This window comes from Galleria mellonella, unplaced genomic scaffold, assembly GCF_026898425.1.
Source record: "Galleria mellonella isolate WM207_F2 unplaced genomic scaffold, CSIRO_AGI_GalMel_v1 utg116, whole genome shotgun sequence".
Classification (NCBI taxonomy): Eukaryota; Metazoa; Arthropoda; class Insecta; order Lepidoptera; family Pyralidae; genus Galleria; species Galleria mellonella.
Window position 1 is genome coordinate 1,808,800 of NW_026441978.1, and position 20,849 is coordinate 1,829,648.

At 36.3% G+C, this 20,849-nt stretch overlaps 1 protein-coding gene across 1 annotated transcript in view; it reads left to right on the forward strand.

Moving 5' to 3' along the window:
• Positions 1 to 4,428: 4,428 nt before the first annotated feature.
• Positions 4,429 to 20,849, forward strand: part of LOC113522296 (uncharacterized) — a 38,077-nt gene continuing 21,656 nt past the window's right edge. The window contains exon 1 of the mRNA XM_052894549.1: positions 4,429 to 4,769. Coding sequence (XP_052750509.1) covers positions 4,736 to 4,769 — 34 coding nt within the window. The 5' untranslated portion in view covers positions 4,429 to 4,735. The remainder of the gene's footprint in view (positions 4,770 to 20,849) is intronic.

Here is a 20,849-nt window from a genome sequence, read left to right on the forward strand (position 1 = left end):
TATTGCTAACAATGGGATTCTCAGTCTCCATTACTCCTCCATTACATCCCTTTCCCCCCAGTTTAGTTGATGATAATGATTGACTATATTTTATTAAAATACATGCAAAGCTTGGTCGACTCGCTAGTTGTTTATATCAGCTTTGTTCCCATACTATCGTTTACTCCCGACTCTGTCCGCATGACACATATGTTCACTGACCGGAGAAAATAAACTTATGTCGTTTTCCAGTCCATGTAATCCGTATATGTTTATCAAATTTCATAGTGATTGGATTAAACCGTATAGGAGCTATGAGGTCACAAATATACTCACTGGAGGGAAGGGATTTTCAATAATGAAGTCTAACAGCTCCATTGTTAGCTATGTACCCTATCAGATCGACCTCCACGCGGTTTTAACTGGAAATCATCGTAGTTAATTCGTGTCGAATTCTTATTTATTTATTTAACTCTTTATTGCACCATAAATAAAAATATACAATGACAAGTGAATAATTCAAGTGAAATACAGTAACATAAATACAAATTGAAATATACACATAAAGGTACAAAAGGCAGTCTTATCGCCTTTAACCCTTGGGTTAAAGGACAATAGATAGAATAGATTCTTCACGTTGTTTTTTTAATAGATCATAATGGAATGGTAACCCCGCCTGCGCTAACGGTATACGCTGGCGGGGCACCAGTGAGGGATGATATGTGAGAATGAAAAGGCAGGTCAATTAGCTAATCATAACGAAATCACTTGAAATTGAGCATGCTAGTTTCCAGGGAAAACCGCGAGGAGGTCGACTTGACAGGGTTTTTTTAATGCTCGATAATGGTATGGTGAGCCCGTCTGCGATATCGGTATACACTGGTGGGGCACCAGTGATAGATGACTGATGAGGTAAAAAAGCAGGTCAGTCAGCCCATCCTGACAAATTAAACCAGAATTAGCCACTATGGTTTCCAGGAGGTTCCCCCTGGAAATCATGGTGGAAACCACGTGGAGGTTGACCTGACAGGGTATATATGGGGCTATTTGACCCCATTACTTTCAATCTTCTTGCCCCCAACTTGACAGGGTGTATTGCTAGCAATGGGGATACTTACTAAACATAGACTTATTTAGCGTAACTGTTTTAATTTGATTAACAAAATCAATTTGTATCGAAAATATAATATAAACAATGTAAATAATACACACACGTCTATACGTGCTTTAAAATAATAGCAACACCATTATTTTGCCCCATAATATTGGTAGTTAGGCGAAATTTCTGTTGGAACCCAACATCGGGCTATGTGCAAACCGTCCGGTGGGCTATAATTGCGGAATATCGACTCCGCCGTATAATTAATGGGCTTAGATAGCGCGCCGCGAAATTTGAAATATGGCTCACACAAACTGGTACGGAACCCTTTGACAATTCGGTGTCACTGCGGATATTCGAATGGGCTTGTTGTGGAGTGATATTTATTTTTATGTCAAGCGCGTAATATTTTATTTTTATACATAGAACATGTTTGATGCATTGATATAGAAAAAAAAAAAATAGATACCCAATGGGAAAGTTATTTTTAGAAGCACAATTATTTCTATTATTTTTCGACCATAATACTCATCACATAAACATAGGCTTTCCCCCTCTTTAGGGGACATTTTGATAGTATTTGCCACCTTGCCACCTTAGCAGGTAGGAACTGCAGTTTTTTTTTTTTTAATGGGTGATAATGGAATGGTAACCCCACCCGCGCTATCGGTATACACCGGCAGGGCACCAGTGAAGGATGATAGGTGAGGATAAAGCAAGTCAGTTAGCTCATCGTGACGAATTCAATAAGAATTGTTCACGATAGTTTCCAGGGGGAACCACGTGGAGATCCAGCTAATATGGTATATTGCTAACAATAGTCAATCTCCATTCCTAACAATTCCTTTCCCCCCAGGAACTGTAGTTAGGCTTTGGTGACGTTATAAGAGAGATGCTGCTGCCCATCCCTCAACCACTAAGTTCCTTTAGTCGCCTCTTACAATACCTATGGAAAAGGATGGGCTAGTCCATTCTATGCATGTGCAGACTGTACAATAATTGTAATGAATTGGACATTTTTGCTTATACTTTAAATTTTTTTCTTAAAATGACAAAAGAAGTGTCTGATTTTAATATATAATTGTTCTATATTTTCTATTGTTATTGTATATAATATTGAAACTAGTATAAGCTAGACCAGAGGGAGACTTTGTACAAAAGTCGATTGATTGGGTACCTCTGTCCAATTTGTGTTTCTACCGTGGAGCGGTTGTGTTTGCATGGCTGTGTTTCAGTTTGAAGGGTGGGATATGGCGTGAATTTACTGGGTACAGAGGAATAACACCTGAGTCCTCAGGAATGGCAACGCATGGGGGTATCATGGGCGAAATAGTATACTCTGTTATGTCCATGATACTGCTCATGTCTATAGGCGACGGTTACCACTTTCCATCAGGTGGGCCGTCAACTTGTTTGCCATTCTAAGTTGTATAAAAAAATTTCAGCCTATAAATATAAATATGTTTTTTATTTGAGGTGCCAAACAAGCATACGGCCTACCTGATGGTAAACAGTTACCGTAAACCACGAAGCCTGCAATACCTGAGGGCATTACGAGCGCGTTGCCGAAAATATGTATTTTATACTAGCTGTATCCCACAGCTCCACTCGCGTGAATATATACAGTATTCTATGTATTAAATTAGATATAACCAACCCGTATGCCAAATTTCATTCAAATCCATTCAGTAGTTTTTGCATGAAATATTAACAAACATCCATCTATCAATACATACATTTATCGTTCCATACACTCTCGTATATATTATTATTAACTTTTATATTAACTCATAAAATTATTAACTCATATATAGAGGTTTCTTCAGGGTCGGCAGCGCGCGCGTAATACCCCTGGTATTGCAGGCGTCCCTAGGTAACGGTAAACACTCACCATCAGGTGGGCCGTATGCTTGATTGCCACCTCTGTGGTATAAAAAAATATTGTATAATTAGGATTGCACTTGTAAAAAATACAGCAACTAGTTGGCAAGCGTGAGCACATCTCTAAAAGAGATCTCTTCCAGCCAACTTAACACATATAAAGTTTATATCATATAATATTTTCGTTACCACATCTATTCTTTGTGCATCCAAGGCGACGTAGTTCAACTTTAGTGTTAAACAACGCGCCAGCGGCGGCGGGACGTGTTAGACCGTTTTTGTTCTATACGTGCCAAGCGACATACGGTAACGGCATCCAATGACAAATGCCGCTAAAAAACATTTTCAGACGTGGTTTTTTTGAAAGAAAAACTTTATTACATAAAATAGAGGGAGACTTTGTACAAAACTCGTCTGCGTGGGTATCTTGTCTCACTTATGTTTCTGGCACGAAGCAGCTGTACTTGCTTAGCTACATTCAGTGCAATTGTTGAGTATCGAGGTGTAACCCCATAGTCCGGGGGAGAAGGGATTGTTAGTAATGGGGAGGTTAGTTCCCATTGCTATCAATATATCTTATCAGGTCGACCTCCACGCGGCACCCCCTGGGAACTATTGTGACTAATTTGTCGTTTAATTCGTGATTTTTGGCTAACTGACCTGCCTTTTCACTCTCACTTATCGTCCCTCACTGGTGCCCCGCCAGTCTATCTGTCTATTGGACAATTATGTTCGACAAGAGGTAATAAACTAATATACTATCATATTTAAACAAATAATATTAAAAGGAAATTAAATGTTGGAGTTCAGATAATTTTAACAACATGAAATTCAAATTTGTCATTTTTAATTTTTCATTCACATGTCGTCTGCTAACGTCTCGATTCCTATTTTCCTTTCATTTGTTTGTTAAATTTAATAAAAAAAAAAAAAACAATCAATTCAGGTACACTCAGCTGCAAATAATGTGAACTCCACCAATACAATTGTAAAACGGCATTGTTGTACCGTTTCGCTAAAATAAACATATTACTCTAGATACCGTCTATAATGGCATAAACAAATTACTTGTTCTATACAACGTCGGCATACATAAACAAAATCTTAAGTAGGTGGAAACTGCGAGTGAAGGCGGAAATCTCATAAACCACTAACAATACGGCGCACGACATATTTCCGAGCGGGGAATCCGAGCTTTTTATGTCACACACATACAACAAACATTTACGTGATACGCACAAACACAAGCGCAGTTTACGTAAATGAGTGTCTCAAACGACTCCGAGTCTATTACATTGGCCGACAAAATTCGTGGGGGAAAAGCAAAAAACTCACAGACAACAGCAATGACATTTATCTAATTACGGGATCGCGATAAGGGCGCGCGAGGGGGTGGATGCCGGGGAAATATCTGGCGGGGGGCGGGGGACGAGCACTGACACGGGATGCTGTGCCGCAGTCGACTGGAGGTGGCTGAGGGATTCGGTCACGTGACACGAGCTCTCGCTGGCGCATCGCTGCGTTCGTCAATTGTCATTCCGCTACACAAACTTTTCCGACGAATGCGGGCGCGGAGTTCCGCAACGAATTTCAAAGAAATGGAATAAAGTGTGTGTAATTATACGTTTCGAAATTTAAATGTAAATATAAAAAAAAAACTTCTGTAAAGTGACTGCCTAGTCATGGATGTAGTTACTTCTCGATAAAATATGTGAAATGATATTATGTGAAAGAGATTTCATTGGCTGTGCTATGAATATTTAGTTGTTTTCCAACATGACTGTACTTCTAGTTTTTGGACTTTTTGTTGGTAAGTAATATTTTGAATTGGATAATTTTGATTATGTTATATACTTATAATATTTATTAATAGTTGTAGCACTTTAGCTGCCCGCTAACGACATGCTTTCCAACTATATTGGATTAATTGGAAGAGATCTCTGTCAGAGATAAGTCCACCCTTGCTTACAACAATTTTAAATGTATTAACAATGTAACTTACAAGTGCAATAAAATTTATATATACTTACATTTGTAAAACGAGATTTTTTTTATGTGAAACCTCTTTAGAGAGGTTATATACTTAATTCTGATTGCAACGCGATGTTGCATGTTGCAGTCGTGTTGCAGTGTTCTCGATTCTCATTGGCATCGATCCTAAGGTGTCATTTCTCTAAAATCTAATGGTTTCGTAAAATTACTGTTTTATGGATTAACATAAATTAAATTTATGACAATTTTGATCTAAATTTATTAGATATTTATTTCATATTAGACCTTAAAATAAAAATTATTTTTAGAGAAGGAATTAGAGAAGTAACACCTCAGAATCAATATTTTTTTAAATTTTGTCTTTTTTTTATTTTGGTCCAATATTTGCATAGAGTGGGTACTTCATCATTATTCCATAGGCCTCAATTTACTTGAACCAGCGTAAGAGGCGACTAAGTAAATTTAATGGTCGAGAGATAGACAGTAGAGTCTCTCTAAAAACATCACCAAAGCCTTTACCAGTGGGAGACTTTGTACAAAAGTCGATTACTTGGGTACCTCTGTCCCATTCGTGTTTCAACCATGAAGGAGTTGTGTTTGCATAGCTGTGTTTCGGTTTGAAGGGTGGGATATGGCAGGGAATTTACTGGGTATAGAGGAATAACACCTGAGTCCTCAGGAATGTCAACGCATGGGGGGTATCATGGGCGAAACAGTATACTCTGTTATGTCCATGGTACTGCTCATGTCTATAGGCGACGGTTACCACTTTCCATCAGGTGGGCCATCTGCTTGTTTGCCTAAAAAAAAGCCTAACTGTGGTTACTTGTCCGCTTGCTAAGCGTGAAAACTACTGCCGTCTTATGGGGGTGACCTATCTTCAGCAGTATTTATTTATTTATTTATTTATTTAACACTTTATTGCACCAACATAACATGTTTTGTTAAAACAATTTTCAATACGTATAGTGAAGTACAAAAGGCGGTCTTATTGCTAAGCAATCTCTTCCAGACAACCTTTGGGTAGAAAGGATTAAAGCATAAGTAGGTAGTTGGCGCGTTAAAAAAGATAGATTTGTAAAAAATAATATCTGTGACAGCGTAGTCATATACATACATAAATAAACACATACAACCAAACATATACATATATCTACATACACATACACTTATAAATATATATACATACATATACATATATACGCATAAATACATACAAATATACCATATTAATACACATATATATAACACACATAAAACTGGAAATACGTAGGACTAAGTGATTATAAGGATAGGTAGTGGGCTTTAACTAAGTTTTTAAAAATGGGCAACGATTGAGCGCACCGTATAGAGGTAGGGAGTGAGTTCCACAAACGAACTGCTTGCACGGAAAAGGATTTGGAGTAGAAAGAGGAAGAATGGGTAGGAATTATGAGTTGGAGGTTGTCAGTACTACGTAAAGAATAAGAATTAGAATTGCTCTCTCCAAGAAACATAAAACGTTCTTTTAAATAATGAGGTGTAACTGGATTAAAGAGAATTGAGTAAAGAAGGGAAAGGATGTGCCAGTTACGACGAAGACGAATAGAGAGCCACTTGAGCCGTGTACGATATTGGGATACATGGTCATATTTGCGAAGTCCAAATATGAACCGTATACATAAATTTTGAAGACGCTCAAGTTTATTTAACTGCTCTTCAGTGACATTTGAATAACAGGAATCGGCGTAGTCAAGGATGGGGAGGAGCAATGTATGAGCAAGCGCAATTTTGGTATCCATAGGAAGAACCTTACGCAACCTGTAAAGGGATCCAGTTGCCGCAAACATCTTCCTGCTAATCTCAGCAATCTGAGGTGACCAGGATAAAGTACTATCAAAACAAATGCCGAGATTTTTGACGCAGTAGTAGTAGCACAGTAGGCAGTTAACAGCTGACACGATACGATACTTGTGGAGCCAGGGATAATTTTTGTTTACACTTTACTCTATCGTCCCTTTTTATTATACATTTATACCATTGAAATTTTTCTTTATGCACCTTAGAATGACAAACAACCTGACGGCCCACTTGATGGAAAGTGGTAACCGTCGCCTATAGATATAAGCAGCACCATGGACATGCGTTGCCATTCCTGAAGACTCAGATGTTATTCCTCTGTACCCTGTAAATTCACTGCCATATCCCACCCTTCAAACCGAAACACAGCTATGTAAACAGAACTACTTCGCGGTAGAAACACGAATGTGATAGAGGTGGTCACGCAAACGAGTTTTGTACAAAGTTTCCCTCTGGTAAATCTACCCTCTGAAGTGCACCACGTCCTTACGTCGTAAATTTCAACAAGGTTATTCAAAGTCATTGCATATAAAACTATAGTTTCTAATGCGAACTGCTAAGGAATGGAATGCTCTTTCACTTCTGTGTTCCGAAATATACATTTAGAAAATCTCAGATTATGGCTAACCTGATAGTTTTTGTGAATAGCTAAATCAAATAGGATACGATGAATCCTAAATACATTTTGAGATGAAAAATGTTTACAATAACTTTCTTTTATACTTAATATATATATATATATATATATATATATATATATATATATATATATATATATATATATATATATTATTTAATACATAAAGAATCCTTGATTTTTTATTTTGTAAATAGTCATTTGACAAATATAGACATACAGTAAGTAAAAGAAAAACTAGAGATAGATTTGAACTATAAATTCGAGAATGTTCATAAAAATTAATGAACTATATTTGGATATATGTTACTCAGTCACACTTAAACGGCTGTACCTACGGATCTAGCTGTAAATTGGTTACGTATACCATCTTTCATATTTATATTATTTTCCAAATTTGGTATCCATGTTTACATCTGTGTATGTTATATTTTAGTTTAATACATATAAAAGAACACTATTTCAAAGTAATTTATGTTGTAAATTTTAATATTACTTTATTATTTAATTGTCCTTGTAACTTTCATAATTATGAGAATATTGTTTAATTGGCCATCCATTACAGTTTCATGCAAGCGCAAGTAAATTGCTGTTGTATTTATTTAAAGATTTACATTATATTGTAACAGTATACAAATAATATTTTACATACTTTAATAGTATACAATTCTATGGAATATTTTTTTATTATGCAACTTAGAATGGCAAACAAGCTGACGGCCCAACTGATGGAAAGTAGTAACCGTCGCCTATAGACATGAGTAGTACCATGGACATAACAGAGTATACCGTTTCGCCCATGATACTCTCCATGCGTTGTCATTCCTGAGGACTCAGGTGTTATTTCTCTGTACCCTGTAAATTTACTGCCAATAAAATGCAGGAATATTATTATGGGGTAAAGCGACCGTCATCCAAAGCATATTTGGATTACAAAAACTTGTTATTTGCGCAATTTGTTCTATGAGAAGTCGTGAATCATTAAGAGAAAAATTTCAAGAAGCAAACATTCCCACTGTAACTTCACAGTACATATACGCAAACATTTTGTATTATATATACGCGGGAATCTTTAACTGTTTCTTAAAAACAGCGATCTGAATAATCATAACACTAGATACAAATACAAACTTGCTGTTCCAAAGTATTGTTTAGAAAAAGTTAATAGGTCTTTTATGGGAATGGACATTAAATGGTGCAATAAGATACCGAAGGATATTTTGGATCTATCTTTTGATAAATTTAAAACTGTTATTAAAAACACTTATTGAACAAAGCCTTACACACTAAACGATTACTTGAATGACAACCGTGCATAATGTTAGTCGATCATACACAGGGTTTTTTTTTTTATGGGTGAAAATGGAATGGTAACCCCACATGCGCTAACGGGATACGCTAGCGGAGTACCAGTGAAGAGTGATTGATGAGAATGAAAACAGGCCAGTTAGCCCATCATGATGAATTCTTCAGGAATTAACCATGATAGTTTCCAGGGGGAACCGCGAGGAGGTCGACCTGGTTGGGTATGTTGCTAGCAATGGGATTCTTAGTCTCCATTACTAACAATCCCTTTCCACCCTCATACACAGGGTTAAACTAGGGGAATGTAATTTTAGACATGGTACATTTATACAAATATATGCAAACTTATTAATTCATATTTAAAAGAGTTACTGTCGAGTTACTTGCGGACTCATCTCAATTGATAACTACTTCCCGACTCATAAAACGAATGACCATTTGAAAGCGCTTATCAACAAATATATTGGAATAAAGAAATTTTGAATTTTACTGATCGGGACAAAAGTAGCCTATTTCATTTTACATCCCATTTAGTACTTGCATATTAAATTTTATAGTCATTGGTTAAGCTGTTAAGGCGCTATAAGGTAACAAACAAACTTTTACATTATTATTAAGGATAGAATAAAAAAAAGTACATAGAAAGGCAAAGAAATTAAATAATTAACGACTGGAAGTGATGACGGGAGACAATAAAAAGAAAAGTCGTTACTCTCAAAAAGTCTCGTGTACGGTTAAAGAAATAAAAGTAGCATGTAATTTAACTGTGTACGAGTATATACATTTATACATATATAATTGTATATATGTATATACATTTATATGCTATGCTATTCTTTAAAATCAAAACATCATTTTTAGATAGATAGATACTCTTCATTGTTTCCTCCAAAAGATTACAATAGTAAACTTATTATAAATATAAACAATTACAAGAAATAATCACAATGAGAAAACAATGGGCGACCTTATCGCTAAGAGCGATCTCTTCCAGGCAACCTTTGGATAGAGAGGAGTAATTATAAACAATTTGGTGATAGGCAAATTTAGAACTAACCATACATTTATTTATACTTTGATATATATGATACATGTAATAATGTAAAATATATATCCCTACTAATTATATACATTTTTATATCACAGTTTATTTCTACCGTGAAGCAGTTGTGTTTGCATGGCTGTGTTTCGGTTTGAAAGGTGGGATGTGTTAGTAAATTTACAGGGTACAGGGGAATAACATTTGAGTTCTCAGGAGTGGCAACGCATGGAGGGTATCATGGGCGAAACAGTAGGTATATTCTGTTATGTCCATGGTACTGCTCATGTCTATAAGCAACGGTTACCACTCCCCATCGGGTGGGCCGTCAGCTTGTTTGCCATTCTAAGTTGTATAAAAAAAAAAAAAAAGGTAGAGAAATATTTACTATTCACCTTAAATAAAAAGACACTGAAAAAATATAAAGTATTAAAGAAAAAATATTACTTTTGTAAACATGAGATTTGGAAACAGGGAATTTTTCAAAAAAACAATTCCATTCAAGTAACAATAAATATCTCAACGATTCTAAGAATGCCATAAATAGAATGACAATTTATTTTTAATGAAGCCACTTTCTCTTATTTTCACATTAAAAAAAAACCAAAAGCAAAACACGTTCATAAAATAATTGAATATAATTAAAAATTGTGTAGTAAAAAAAGACTTCATTTATGACAAATCGAGTTATTTTAATCTTAAAACTTCTACTGAATCGATTTTGATACAATTTCTATAAGGCTAATCTGTATATATGTTTAATTCCACTACCATTAGTATGTTTTTTTTTTTTATACAACTTAGAATGGCAAACAAGCTGACGTCCCACCTGATGGAATGTGGTAACCGTCGCCTATAGACATGAGCAGTATTATGAACATAACAGAGTATACTGTTTCGTCCATAATACCCCTCATGCGTTGCAATTCCTGAGGACTCAGGTGTTATTCCTCTGTACCCTGTAAATTCACGCCATATCCCACCCTTCAGAGACACAGCCATGCAAACGTAACTACTTCACAGTTGAAACACGAATGGGATAGAAGTGCCCAAGCAATCGACTTTTGTACAAAGTCCTCTTGTAATAAAAAAAACAATTCCTATCTGATTAAGTATCATCATTCAGTATCAGCCCTTAACTGTCCACTGCTGAACGTAAGCCTTCCCCCATAAAGAGAGTTTTATCAGTAGTTGCCACACTTAGCATGCGGGTTGGCAACCGCAGCTAGGTTTTAGAGATGTTTTAAGAGGGACGCTGCTGCCCATCCTTCGAACATTAAGTTCCCTTAGTTGCCTCTTACAACATCTACGGGAAAGGAAGGAGTGGCTTATTTTATACCAGGAGCACATAACTATGGTAGAAATATAAACTGCGATAATAGTATTATTTTTTTATCATACGCAATATTAATAATAGTTAGTCAAGTGCCATAAAAGGTTACGAATTAATATTTGAGTAAACATTCATTTATAGAGGGCAAGGGATTGCTATTAACGGGGACTAATGGCCCCACTGCAATTAACATACCCTGTTTGGATAGCATCGTTGTTAATTCTTGGCGAATTCGTCCCGATGGGCCAACTGACCTGATTTCATCCTCACATATCATGTCTTCCTGGTACCACGCCAGCGTATGCCAATAGCGAAATCGGGGTTGCTTTTTAATTGTTTATGTTAAAAATTCCTCTATCTTCACGCCAGGTCTTTTGAGGTAAGTACAGAGAGTCAGGCGTCAAAATTTATATAAATTTTTAATAATTACATAGTACACAGTCTGTCTAATAGTTAAAATTACATATCTATTTATCCATCTTATAAAAGTAGGCTAAAAAAAATACATTGTATTATTTACAAAGAAGTACGGTTATTTTGTTTTTAAAACTAAACTAATTATACAAATAAATTTTTAAAATTACTTTCTACTGTTGTAAAACAGTCAACACAACATACATACACACATATGAATAATTAAATAGTAGATAATGGAAGAATCAAATGAATCTGACTCAGAGTTCGTCTCGTACGAAAACTTTGCGACGTCGCGCCGAGGGCTATGTAGATAAAACATTCTTTGGCAGAATGAAAATGTTCCTTGTAGATATCTATTGTTTACTTTGCTATATGCAACAAATATCCTTATTTATATATGTGAAAGTGAGAATCTTTGTTTGTTACCTTATAGCACACTAACTGTTTAATCAATGACTATAAAATTTGGTATATACATACTGTAGGGAATGGAGAAAGCTATAGGCTACTTTTTTTTCGGGTGAGTAAATTATATTCATGTCACGTTGACGAAATCTCGGATAAAAAGTAGTTTTTGATATAAATATGATTTGAAAATTAGTGGAATAGTTTTTGCTCCACAAAGACAACGTCTGTACAGAGCAAAAAAGCGACGAATTTCAGCAATGTTATGCCACTTTTTTGCTCTTTTTACGACATATTAAAACAACGCTGAGTAAAAACTGCTTATTGATGTAATAAGCAGTTTTTGCTCTGCGAAGCAAAACAACAACTTCTATTTTCACAATATTATATGATCGAAAGTATATCGATTGGGAAAAATAATTATAAATTAAAAATCTTAGAGTGTATAGTAGCGTCCCTCTTAAAACCCTCATAACAGAATGCCTAACTGCGGTTGCCAACTCGCCTGCAAGGCATGGCAACTACTGGGAAAACCAGCCTTATGAGTAAAGCCTATATCGTCATAGTCGTAGAATACTGACGGATCTGACAAAGATTACATATAAAGATCCGTCGGTATTTTACGACTATAATGATATATCCAGCAGTGATCAATTAATAGCTGATATAATGGTGACTACGCCAAAGAGGTCATCAAAATGAAAAATACAGATTAATTGAAAAAAATATTTTCTCGCCAAATTCCACTGAATTTATAAATTATTAAGAAAATTTCTTCATTGGACCTCGCTCATAATTTCTCATTGCGAACGTAATAAATAAGTTTGACAGCGCCACACCATTATGTCACCTTTTTTTAATCTATTTCCATCAAAATAAAATTAGCATAATGTATCCGTGATAATATTATGAAATATTTAAATAAGCGTGCCCACTTCAGACCTTCGTCGCTGCAGGTTTCTCGGGGCTAAATTAAAATGAATGGGATCTCTTATTTTCTGTTAGCAAACGTTTTTATTACGCGGCGAATATTTGAAAATGTTTCAAGTTAATAATTTATAAATACGTCACGTTACGAGTATGTTTAGAATAAGTTTTTGATAGCTTTCATCTTTTTTTTTTTTTTGATTAAAAATATTTATATTCTATTTTCCTAGCACTTACTATTTTTCTCTGATTCTATTTTTTCTGTTAGTGGAAGACTCCCTCGACTCGATTAGTTGACCTGATAATCTACACGATGCAGTTTCATCGAATGTTACAATAACATTGTCTAATGACCCTAAGTCTCTCCGATGCCAATAATTTTTTTTCTTTCTAATGACCCTTGAACTTAAAGTTACTAGAAATTGTGATCTCTCATCATATTCGTACATGATTAATTTTAAACACACACATTCATACACACACACACTTTCTACTTCAAAGGAAGGGGAATAGGCCACCCCTTCGTTTGAAGTAGAAACCGACTAAGGGAACTTAATGGTCGATAGGCAGCACCGTTTCTTTTAGAATGTTACCAAAACATGTGGTTGCTAATCCGCCTGCCAGACATGGCAACTATTGGCAAAACCCCCTAATAGGGGGAGACCTATATTCTGCATTGAACAGTAGACGGCTGATATGTTAATATGATGAGTATATTTTGACTCTTAAAAAAAAATAGAATTTCTTTAAGTTGTTTTTTAATATAATTTCCTGTTGATGGCTGTGTAAATAGCTATAATTACTCAAAAAGTTTCGTACATAAATAACAAACTGTTTTCGAGTTGTCACCGCGAAAAGTTTTCCGCGACAAAAGGAGAACTAGGTTATAAATCTTCGCGGATTAAAGCAATATAACATGTGAAAAAATGTTGCAAGCAGTCAATGCAGGCAGTTAAAGTCAGTTTGTCAACAAATAAATAAATGAGAAATCAAGTTTTGTTAAAGTTACCATAAAAATACTCTCTAAATGAAATCCTATAATAATATTATAAATACTAAAGTTTGTAAGGTTGGACGGATGGATAGATGTTTGTTGCTTTTTCACATAAAAACTATTGAACACATTTGAATAAAATTCGGTACATAGGTAGGTTATGTTCTAACTTAACACAGGATATTTCATGTATAATATCACCGTGATTTAGTCCGTTAAGATTTACCATTTAAAATACAGTCCACAAGAATAACTTCCTACATGGTCCTTCGAGCCGGATATGAACTCACAACTTACCAATGGAACTTCTTACACATAGAATCGCGTATCTATAACAGATTAAGCTTCGAAACAAGACCTTTTTTTATCACACAAAGTAAAACTGTAGTTTCAAAAAGAATTATTAAAATTTCTCCCGAATTGGCGATGCGGTCCCGTAAAATAGCCACAAAAAAATTGTTATACACTTTTTTGGAGCTCGAAAATTGCGTGAACCGTCTTCATTTTGACACTTTCTTTGTTTACGGTTGACCTCAGCCTAGTATCGGAGGCTTTATGTGGCGCGGGCCTCAGGCGTCTCTTGAACCGCGCTTAACCTGCAGTAATATTTAATACGCGACTTAAGAAAACTTATTAAGATCCCACTTTGCGTTTTAACAGCTACATCCCTTTTATAAATTATTCACAACACATCCTTGAGTGACTGGGAATTTACTTACATTCTCAGGTCGCTTTGAAGTGTCAGCATAATCCCTCGGAGCGTACTGCTGCATGGATTATCCCACTACCTGGAAATATTAACTAGCTTTTCTCTGCGACTTCGATATCATCATCAATATATCGGCCATTAACTGTCCACTGTTGAACATAGTCCTTCCCCACGGGTGATGTTTTAAGAGGGGCGCTGTTGCCCATACCTCGATCAGTAAATTTCTCCTGTCACAACTTATGACACCCACGGGAACGGAAGGGATGGCAAATTTTATGCTGTTACCACTCAACGACGTCGATATAGCTCAACGAATTTACGAGCTGATGTCTAGCAGTTTTTTTTTACAATCGATGAGATGTCTATGGTGGCGGTATAAAATGGCGGAGCACCAGTGAAGGATGAAATAATGAGATTGAAATCAGGTGAGTTCATCCATCGGGAGTTAACCATGACGGTTTTTAGGAGGGACCACGTGAAGGTTATCCTGACAGGTTAACTTTCACGTGGTTATATTATAAGCAATGGAGATTAGCGTCCCTGTTACTAACAATCTCTATATCTCCGATGCCCAGCAGTGGACTGCAGTACGCTAACTGTGATGATAATTATAGAATGAAAAAGAACATATGATTTTTATCCTGGTTAATGATCCTTTAGAAATAAGGCCGCCCATTGTTTTCTCAGTGTGATCGTTTCTTGTAATTGTTTATAATAAGTTTACTACTGTAATTATTTGGAGGGAACAATAAAGAGCATATATCTATCTATTCTCTTGGTCATGAAGACGGAGTCGCAATCAGAAATTATTTTAAAGTAAACATAAAAAGAAAGAAGAAAGAAAGAAAGAAGAGAGAGAGCAGAAAGAAAGAATTTATTCATAGAATCATGCAACTCACACAATAACACGAAAGAAAAAACTAAGTATGACAATATAATTTAAAACAAAAATTAACAAAAAAATATTAATAAGTGCAAATGTGTTGGTATTCGTGTCCATGTGTGTGTGTCGCAATATTCTCTGAAATAGCTTGATTTTATACAAAATGTCTGCCAAATATTACCTTAAAGAACCATTTATTTAATACAAATACATTAAATTGTAGCTGTACCCAAACGAGCCGGCTTCCTTCACAGTTCATTGGTTGTTTTTCAGGAATTTGCTCATTGGCAGGTTAATCTTACGTAACGTAACGTTTCATTACCCCTCTCACGATTGAGTTAATTCATTGATGAGATGTAATTTGTATTTGCAATGCTTCTAATATAATTAGAATAATATATTAAATATAATTAAATTATAATAAATCCTTTTATTATATTATATTAGAGATCCTGGCTCTCATAAAAAATGTCGTGAGTGTGTTACGCGGATGGGTGCATTACCCGGAAGTGCTAGAGACTAGAGATGAAAATTATATATTTTTTTTATACAACTTAGAATGGCAAACAAGCTGACGGCCCACCTGATGGAAAGTGGTCACCGTCGCCTATAGACATGAGCAGTACCATGGACATAACAGAGTATACTGATTCGCCGATGATATCCCCCATGCGTTGCCATTCCTGAGGACTCAGGTGTTATTCCTCTGTACCCAGTAAATTCACGCCATATCCCACCCTTCAAACCGAAACACAGCTATGCAAACACAACTGCTTCACGGTTGAAACACGAATGGGATAGAGGTACCCAAGCAATTGACTTTTGTACAAAGTCTCCCTCTGGTAAAAATTATATCCGGTAACTATCTGGTATCTAGTTTATCCGGCCTTACTTTCACTATCCGGCCGGATACCGGATAGTAATCAGTATTCGGCCGGATGTCGAATAGTAAAATTCTAAAAGTTCTCATAATTTTACACAAAGCAAATCATACTAAGAGTACAATATTTATATCGTTTATTTTTATAATCGCACGTGAAAAATGTTTTATTAATTAAAATAGCTTAATACTTAAAATTATCAAGTGGCAAGTTGTAGTGAATGATGTTTTTTTATACCACTGAGGTGGCAAACAAGCATACGGCTCACCTAATGGTAAATGATTTTTTTATACAACTTAGAATGGCAAACAAGCTGACGGCCCACCTGATGGAAAGTGATAACCGTCGCCTATAAACATGAGCAGTACCATGGACTCACCCATATCCCACCCTTCAAACCGAAACACAGCCATGCAAACACAATTGCTTTACGGTTGAAACACGAAGGGAATGCGACAGAGGTACCCAAGCAATCGACTTTTGTACAAAGTCTCCCTCTGGTATATTGCTAGTAATGAATCGATTAGATCTTATTGATAATAATCCATATTGCTCCTTTGGCAGCATGAATGGCATGCTGGGTATATCTACCTATATATTCAATCTTATGATACGACTGTATACTATAAGCGAACGCGCTTCACAAGGTGGCGCCTATATCGTTCCTTCACTTGCTCATAGGTATCGATTAATAAAATATATAAAATCACTACATAGTATAAAACGAAGTCGCTGTCGCTGTCTGTCCGTCCCTATGTATGCTTAAATCTTTAAAACTACGTAACGGATTTTTAAGCGGTTTTTTTAATGGATAGAGTGATTCAAGAGGAAGTTTTATATGTATAATACATGCATAATATAGTAGAGAAACACTTATAATTTTAAAGGTTTCTAATGTGATGTGTTGCAATGTCACCAGAGAGAGACTTTGTACAAAAGTCGATTGCTTGGGTACCTCTGTCCCATTCGTGTTTCAACCGTGAAGCAGTTGTGTTTGCATGGCTGTGTTTCGGTTTGAAGGGTGAGATATGGCGTGAATTTACAGGGTACAGAGGAATAACACCTGAGTCTTCAGGAATGGCAACGCATGGGGGGTATCATCGGCGAATCAGTATACTTTGTTATATCCATGGTACTGCTCATGTCTTTAGGCGACGGTTTCCATCAGGTGGGCCGTCAGCTTGTTTGCCATTCTAAGTGGTATAAAAAAAAAATGTGTACCCGTGCGAAGCCGGGGCGGGTCGCTAGTATAATATAATATTGATATTCGCAGGTGGCGCGTGAAGCTTATCTCGTCTTTGAATCTCTTCGAACACGCTAACGTTCTATTCTTACAGAATTTATAGGAACTGGTGCCACAGGCATCTTCTACTTATATCATAAAATTCCAAATAGACAATGTCATTTTCTTTATACCACTGAGGTGACAAACAAGCATACGGCCCACCTGATGGTAAGCGGTTAACGTAGCCTATGAACGCCTGCAATACCAGAGGTATTACGCGCGCGTTGCCGACCCTGAAGAAACTTCATTACCCCCCTTTTGAAGAACCCCATATTGTAGTACCTTAGAAAATATCGCCAGGGAGGCTCATTCCGTAACCTGAGTGTTCGTTGTGAGAAAACATTTATATGTCTATATACGGGAGATATTTCGGAAAAATTGATGTAATGGAGACCCCATTATATCAGAATTTAACTGTCCATTATTGAATATAAGCTTTCCCGATGGGAGGTTTTGCCAGTAGTTGCCACGCTTGGTAAGTGGCATTGGCAACCGCACTTGGGCTATAGAAATGGTTTAAGAGGGACGCTGCTGCGTATCCATCGCCTTCTTTAGTCGCCTCTTACGATAATCACTGGAAAGGAAGGGGTGGCCTATTCTATGCAGGGACCACGCAGTAAGGAGTCTTAATAAGGCCAATAGAAGTCAAAAAGTTAAATTTTAGAATTTTTGTCTTGTTGTATGTCTTTTTTTTATACAACTTAGAATGGCAAACAAGCTGATGGCCCACCTAATGGAAAGTGGTAACCGTCGCCTATAGACATGAGCAGTACCATGGACATAACAGAATATACTGTTTCGCCCATGATACCCCCCATGCGTTGCCATTCCTGAGGACTCAGATGTTATTCCTCTGTACCCAGTAAATTCACGCCATATCCTACCCTTCAAACTGAAACACAGCCATGCAAACACAACTGTTTCACGGTTGAAACACGAATGGGACAGAGGTACCCAAGCAATCGACTTTTGTACAAAGTCTCCCTCTGTCTGTACATTTATTCTGGTACACTTCAAAGTAAAACAACTGCATGACATTGGATATGGTTTCACAGTTGTATTCCTGATTCTAATAGGTCTAATTTAAAAAAACTAATGGATGTCTTATCTTGATCATTTTCTAGAATCTATTTTGTTGGTTTTCCTACTTCTGAATAAAAAATTTCTCATAAAACATCTCTGAAATCTGACTGCGGTAGCTAATTCGTCTGCCAAACGTGGCGAATACTAACAAAATGCCCCAAGGGAGAGGCTTATGTTCAGCAGTGGACAGTTAAAGGCTGATATGATGAAGATGATGATGGGGCTGTTAGAACCCATTACTAATAACCCCTTTCCCCCAGCATTTAATAGTATTAGGCGCACTTAATACAATATGAACATATACGAGCTCAATTCACTCTATACTGTACATAGCTATTGTTACTTAGTGTCGAGTGTGTATTAAGTACAATCACTGCTTGAACGGGAACGAGGCTGTAATTGCTAGTAGCAAGCTAACACATTTACATAACAGCATTTCCTTGCTTTTGTCACAGTTAGCCATGAATTGTATGCCATTGATATAAGGTTCGTTTTAGTTAAATGTCATTATAACCTACCAACGTGCACAAATCTTCGACACAATGAGCTCATTCCGCGAAACCTCTAAAGATATTAGGGAGCTTCTGCGCTTTTGCGGATCTTGACTGGCTGTATTAGTATGGTACAATAAATACAACGGATCAAATGAAAGGATTAAATTAAGAATTAAGGTTAACAATGAAGACTCTAAAATGTGCATGTCATCCAGAACTACGATCTAGTGTATGATAGTAGTGATGTTGCATCTCTGTGCATCTTCTACCGAATTTATCATGGGGAGTGCTCTGATGAATTGTTCGGATTGATACCTGCTGCTGATTTTCACTATTGTACAACTCGCCATAAACTAAAATTTCATCCCAACCATCTGGACGAGTGGCGGTCCTCCATCGTGCGTTTTTCAAGGCACTTTCACCCACGCACAACCACTCTTTGGAATCAACTTCCAGCAGCAGTATTTCCGAACCGATACGACAACATAACCTTCAAGAAAAGAGCGTATTCCTATTTAAAAGGCCAGCAGCACACCTGCAATGCCGTAGGTGTTGTGGGTGACCATGGGCGGCGGTAGTCACTTACCATCAGGTGAGCCGCATGCTCGTTTGCCACCTGTGTTGTAAAAAAAAATCTTTCCTATCTTTGTGAGTGTTTTGACTTCCTAGTTCCCCATGGTGTAGCCTGTCGTTCGACGACGACCGTTCGACCTAAATATTTTTAACCCTTACATACCTGAAGTTTCAAATTTGATACCGGTGTTATAAATCGCATTGGGCGCCTACAATCGATTTTATTTTAATATTTGGCTGTTTACATGCTACCAAATGTTTTTTCAAAATAAATATATAAAAATATCGTTTTGATTTTTTTTTTACTATTTTTCCCTATTAGTAAACACAGTAAAGGGTACACTTATATATTTTTTGATTTAAAAAATCAGGCTTTTAAGGGTTAAGACTTAAAGAGCAACTTGTATCCTTATGAATATATCTTATTTATTTGTGTGTGTATGTATATATGGGCCGCAGCGTCACAAAATGTGGTTGCCAACCCATTTGACAAACGTGGCAAGTAATGGCAAAATTCCCCATTACAGGGGAGACTATGTTCAGCAGTGGTCTAACTGATCACGATTGATATAACAAGAGATACCATAGATCTTATAGCATATTTTGTAAAATCTATTCATATTTATAAGTGATGTCTATAATTTTCCACTGGGTGGGTGTGGTGAGGGCCATTTTTGGTTGCATAAAACAAGAATAATAAATTGCTATTTCAAAACCATACGCTCATTCTAACTCATAATTAAAGATATTTTACTGGGCCCCTAACTTTTAAACGAAAGTACCTAATTTAAGAGAAAATCATCACGATTTATTGCGGTCATTTATTTTGTTTTTTTTTTTTATTATAAAACTTCACAAATTAGGTCATTACTTGGTATTAAATTACTAACGGTTGTAAGCCGATTTTTTATTCCTCAGAAGATTCTTCGCCATAATTGGGCATTGGAAAGAATAAAAACTTGAACATACAGAAAAAAATATATGTCTTTAACTTCCGCATCAAATGCTAGCTCGATGAAAGTTTGCTCGTTTTGTAAAATAAATGAATAAAGACGCATTTGGGATATATTATTATGAGAGCGTTGGAAAGATAA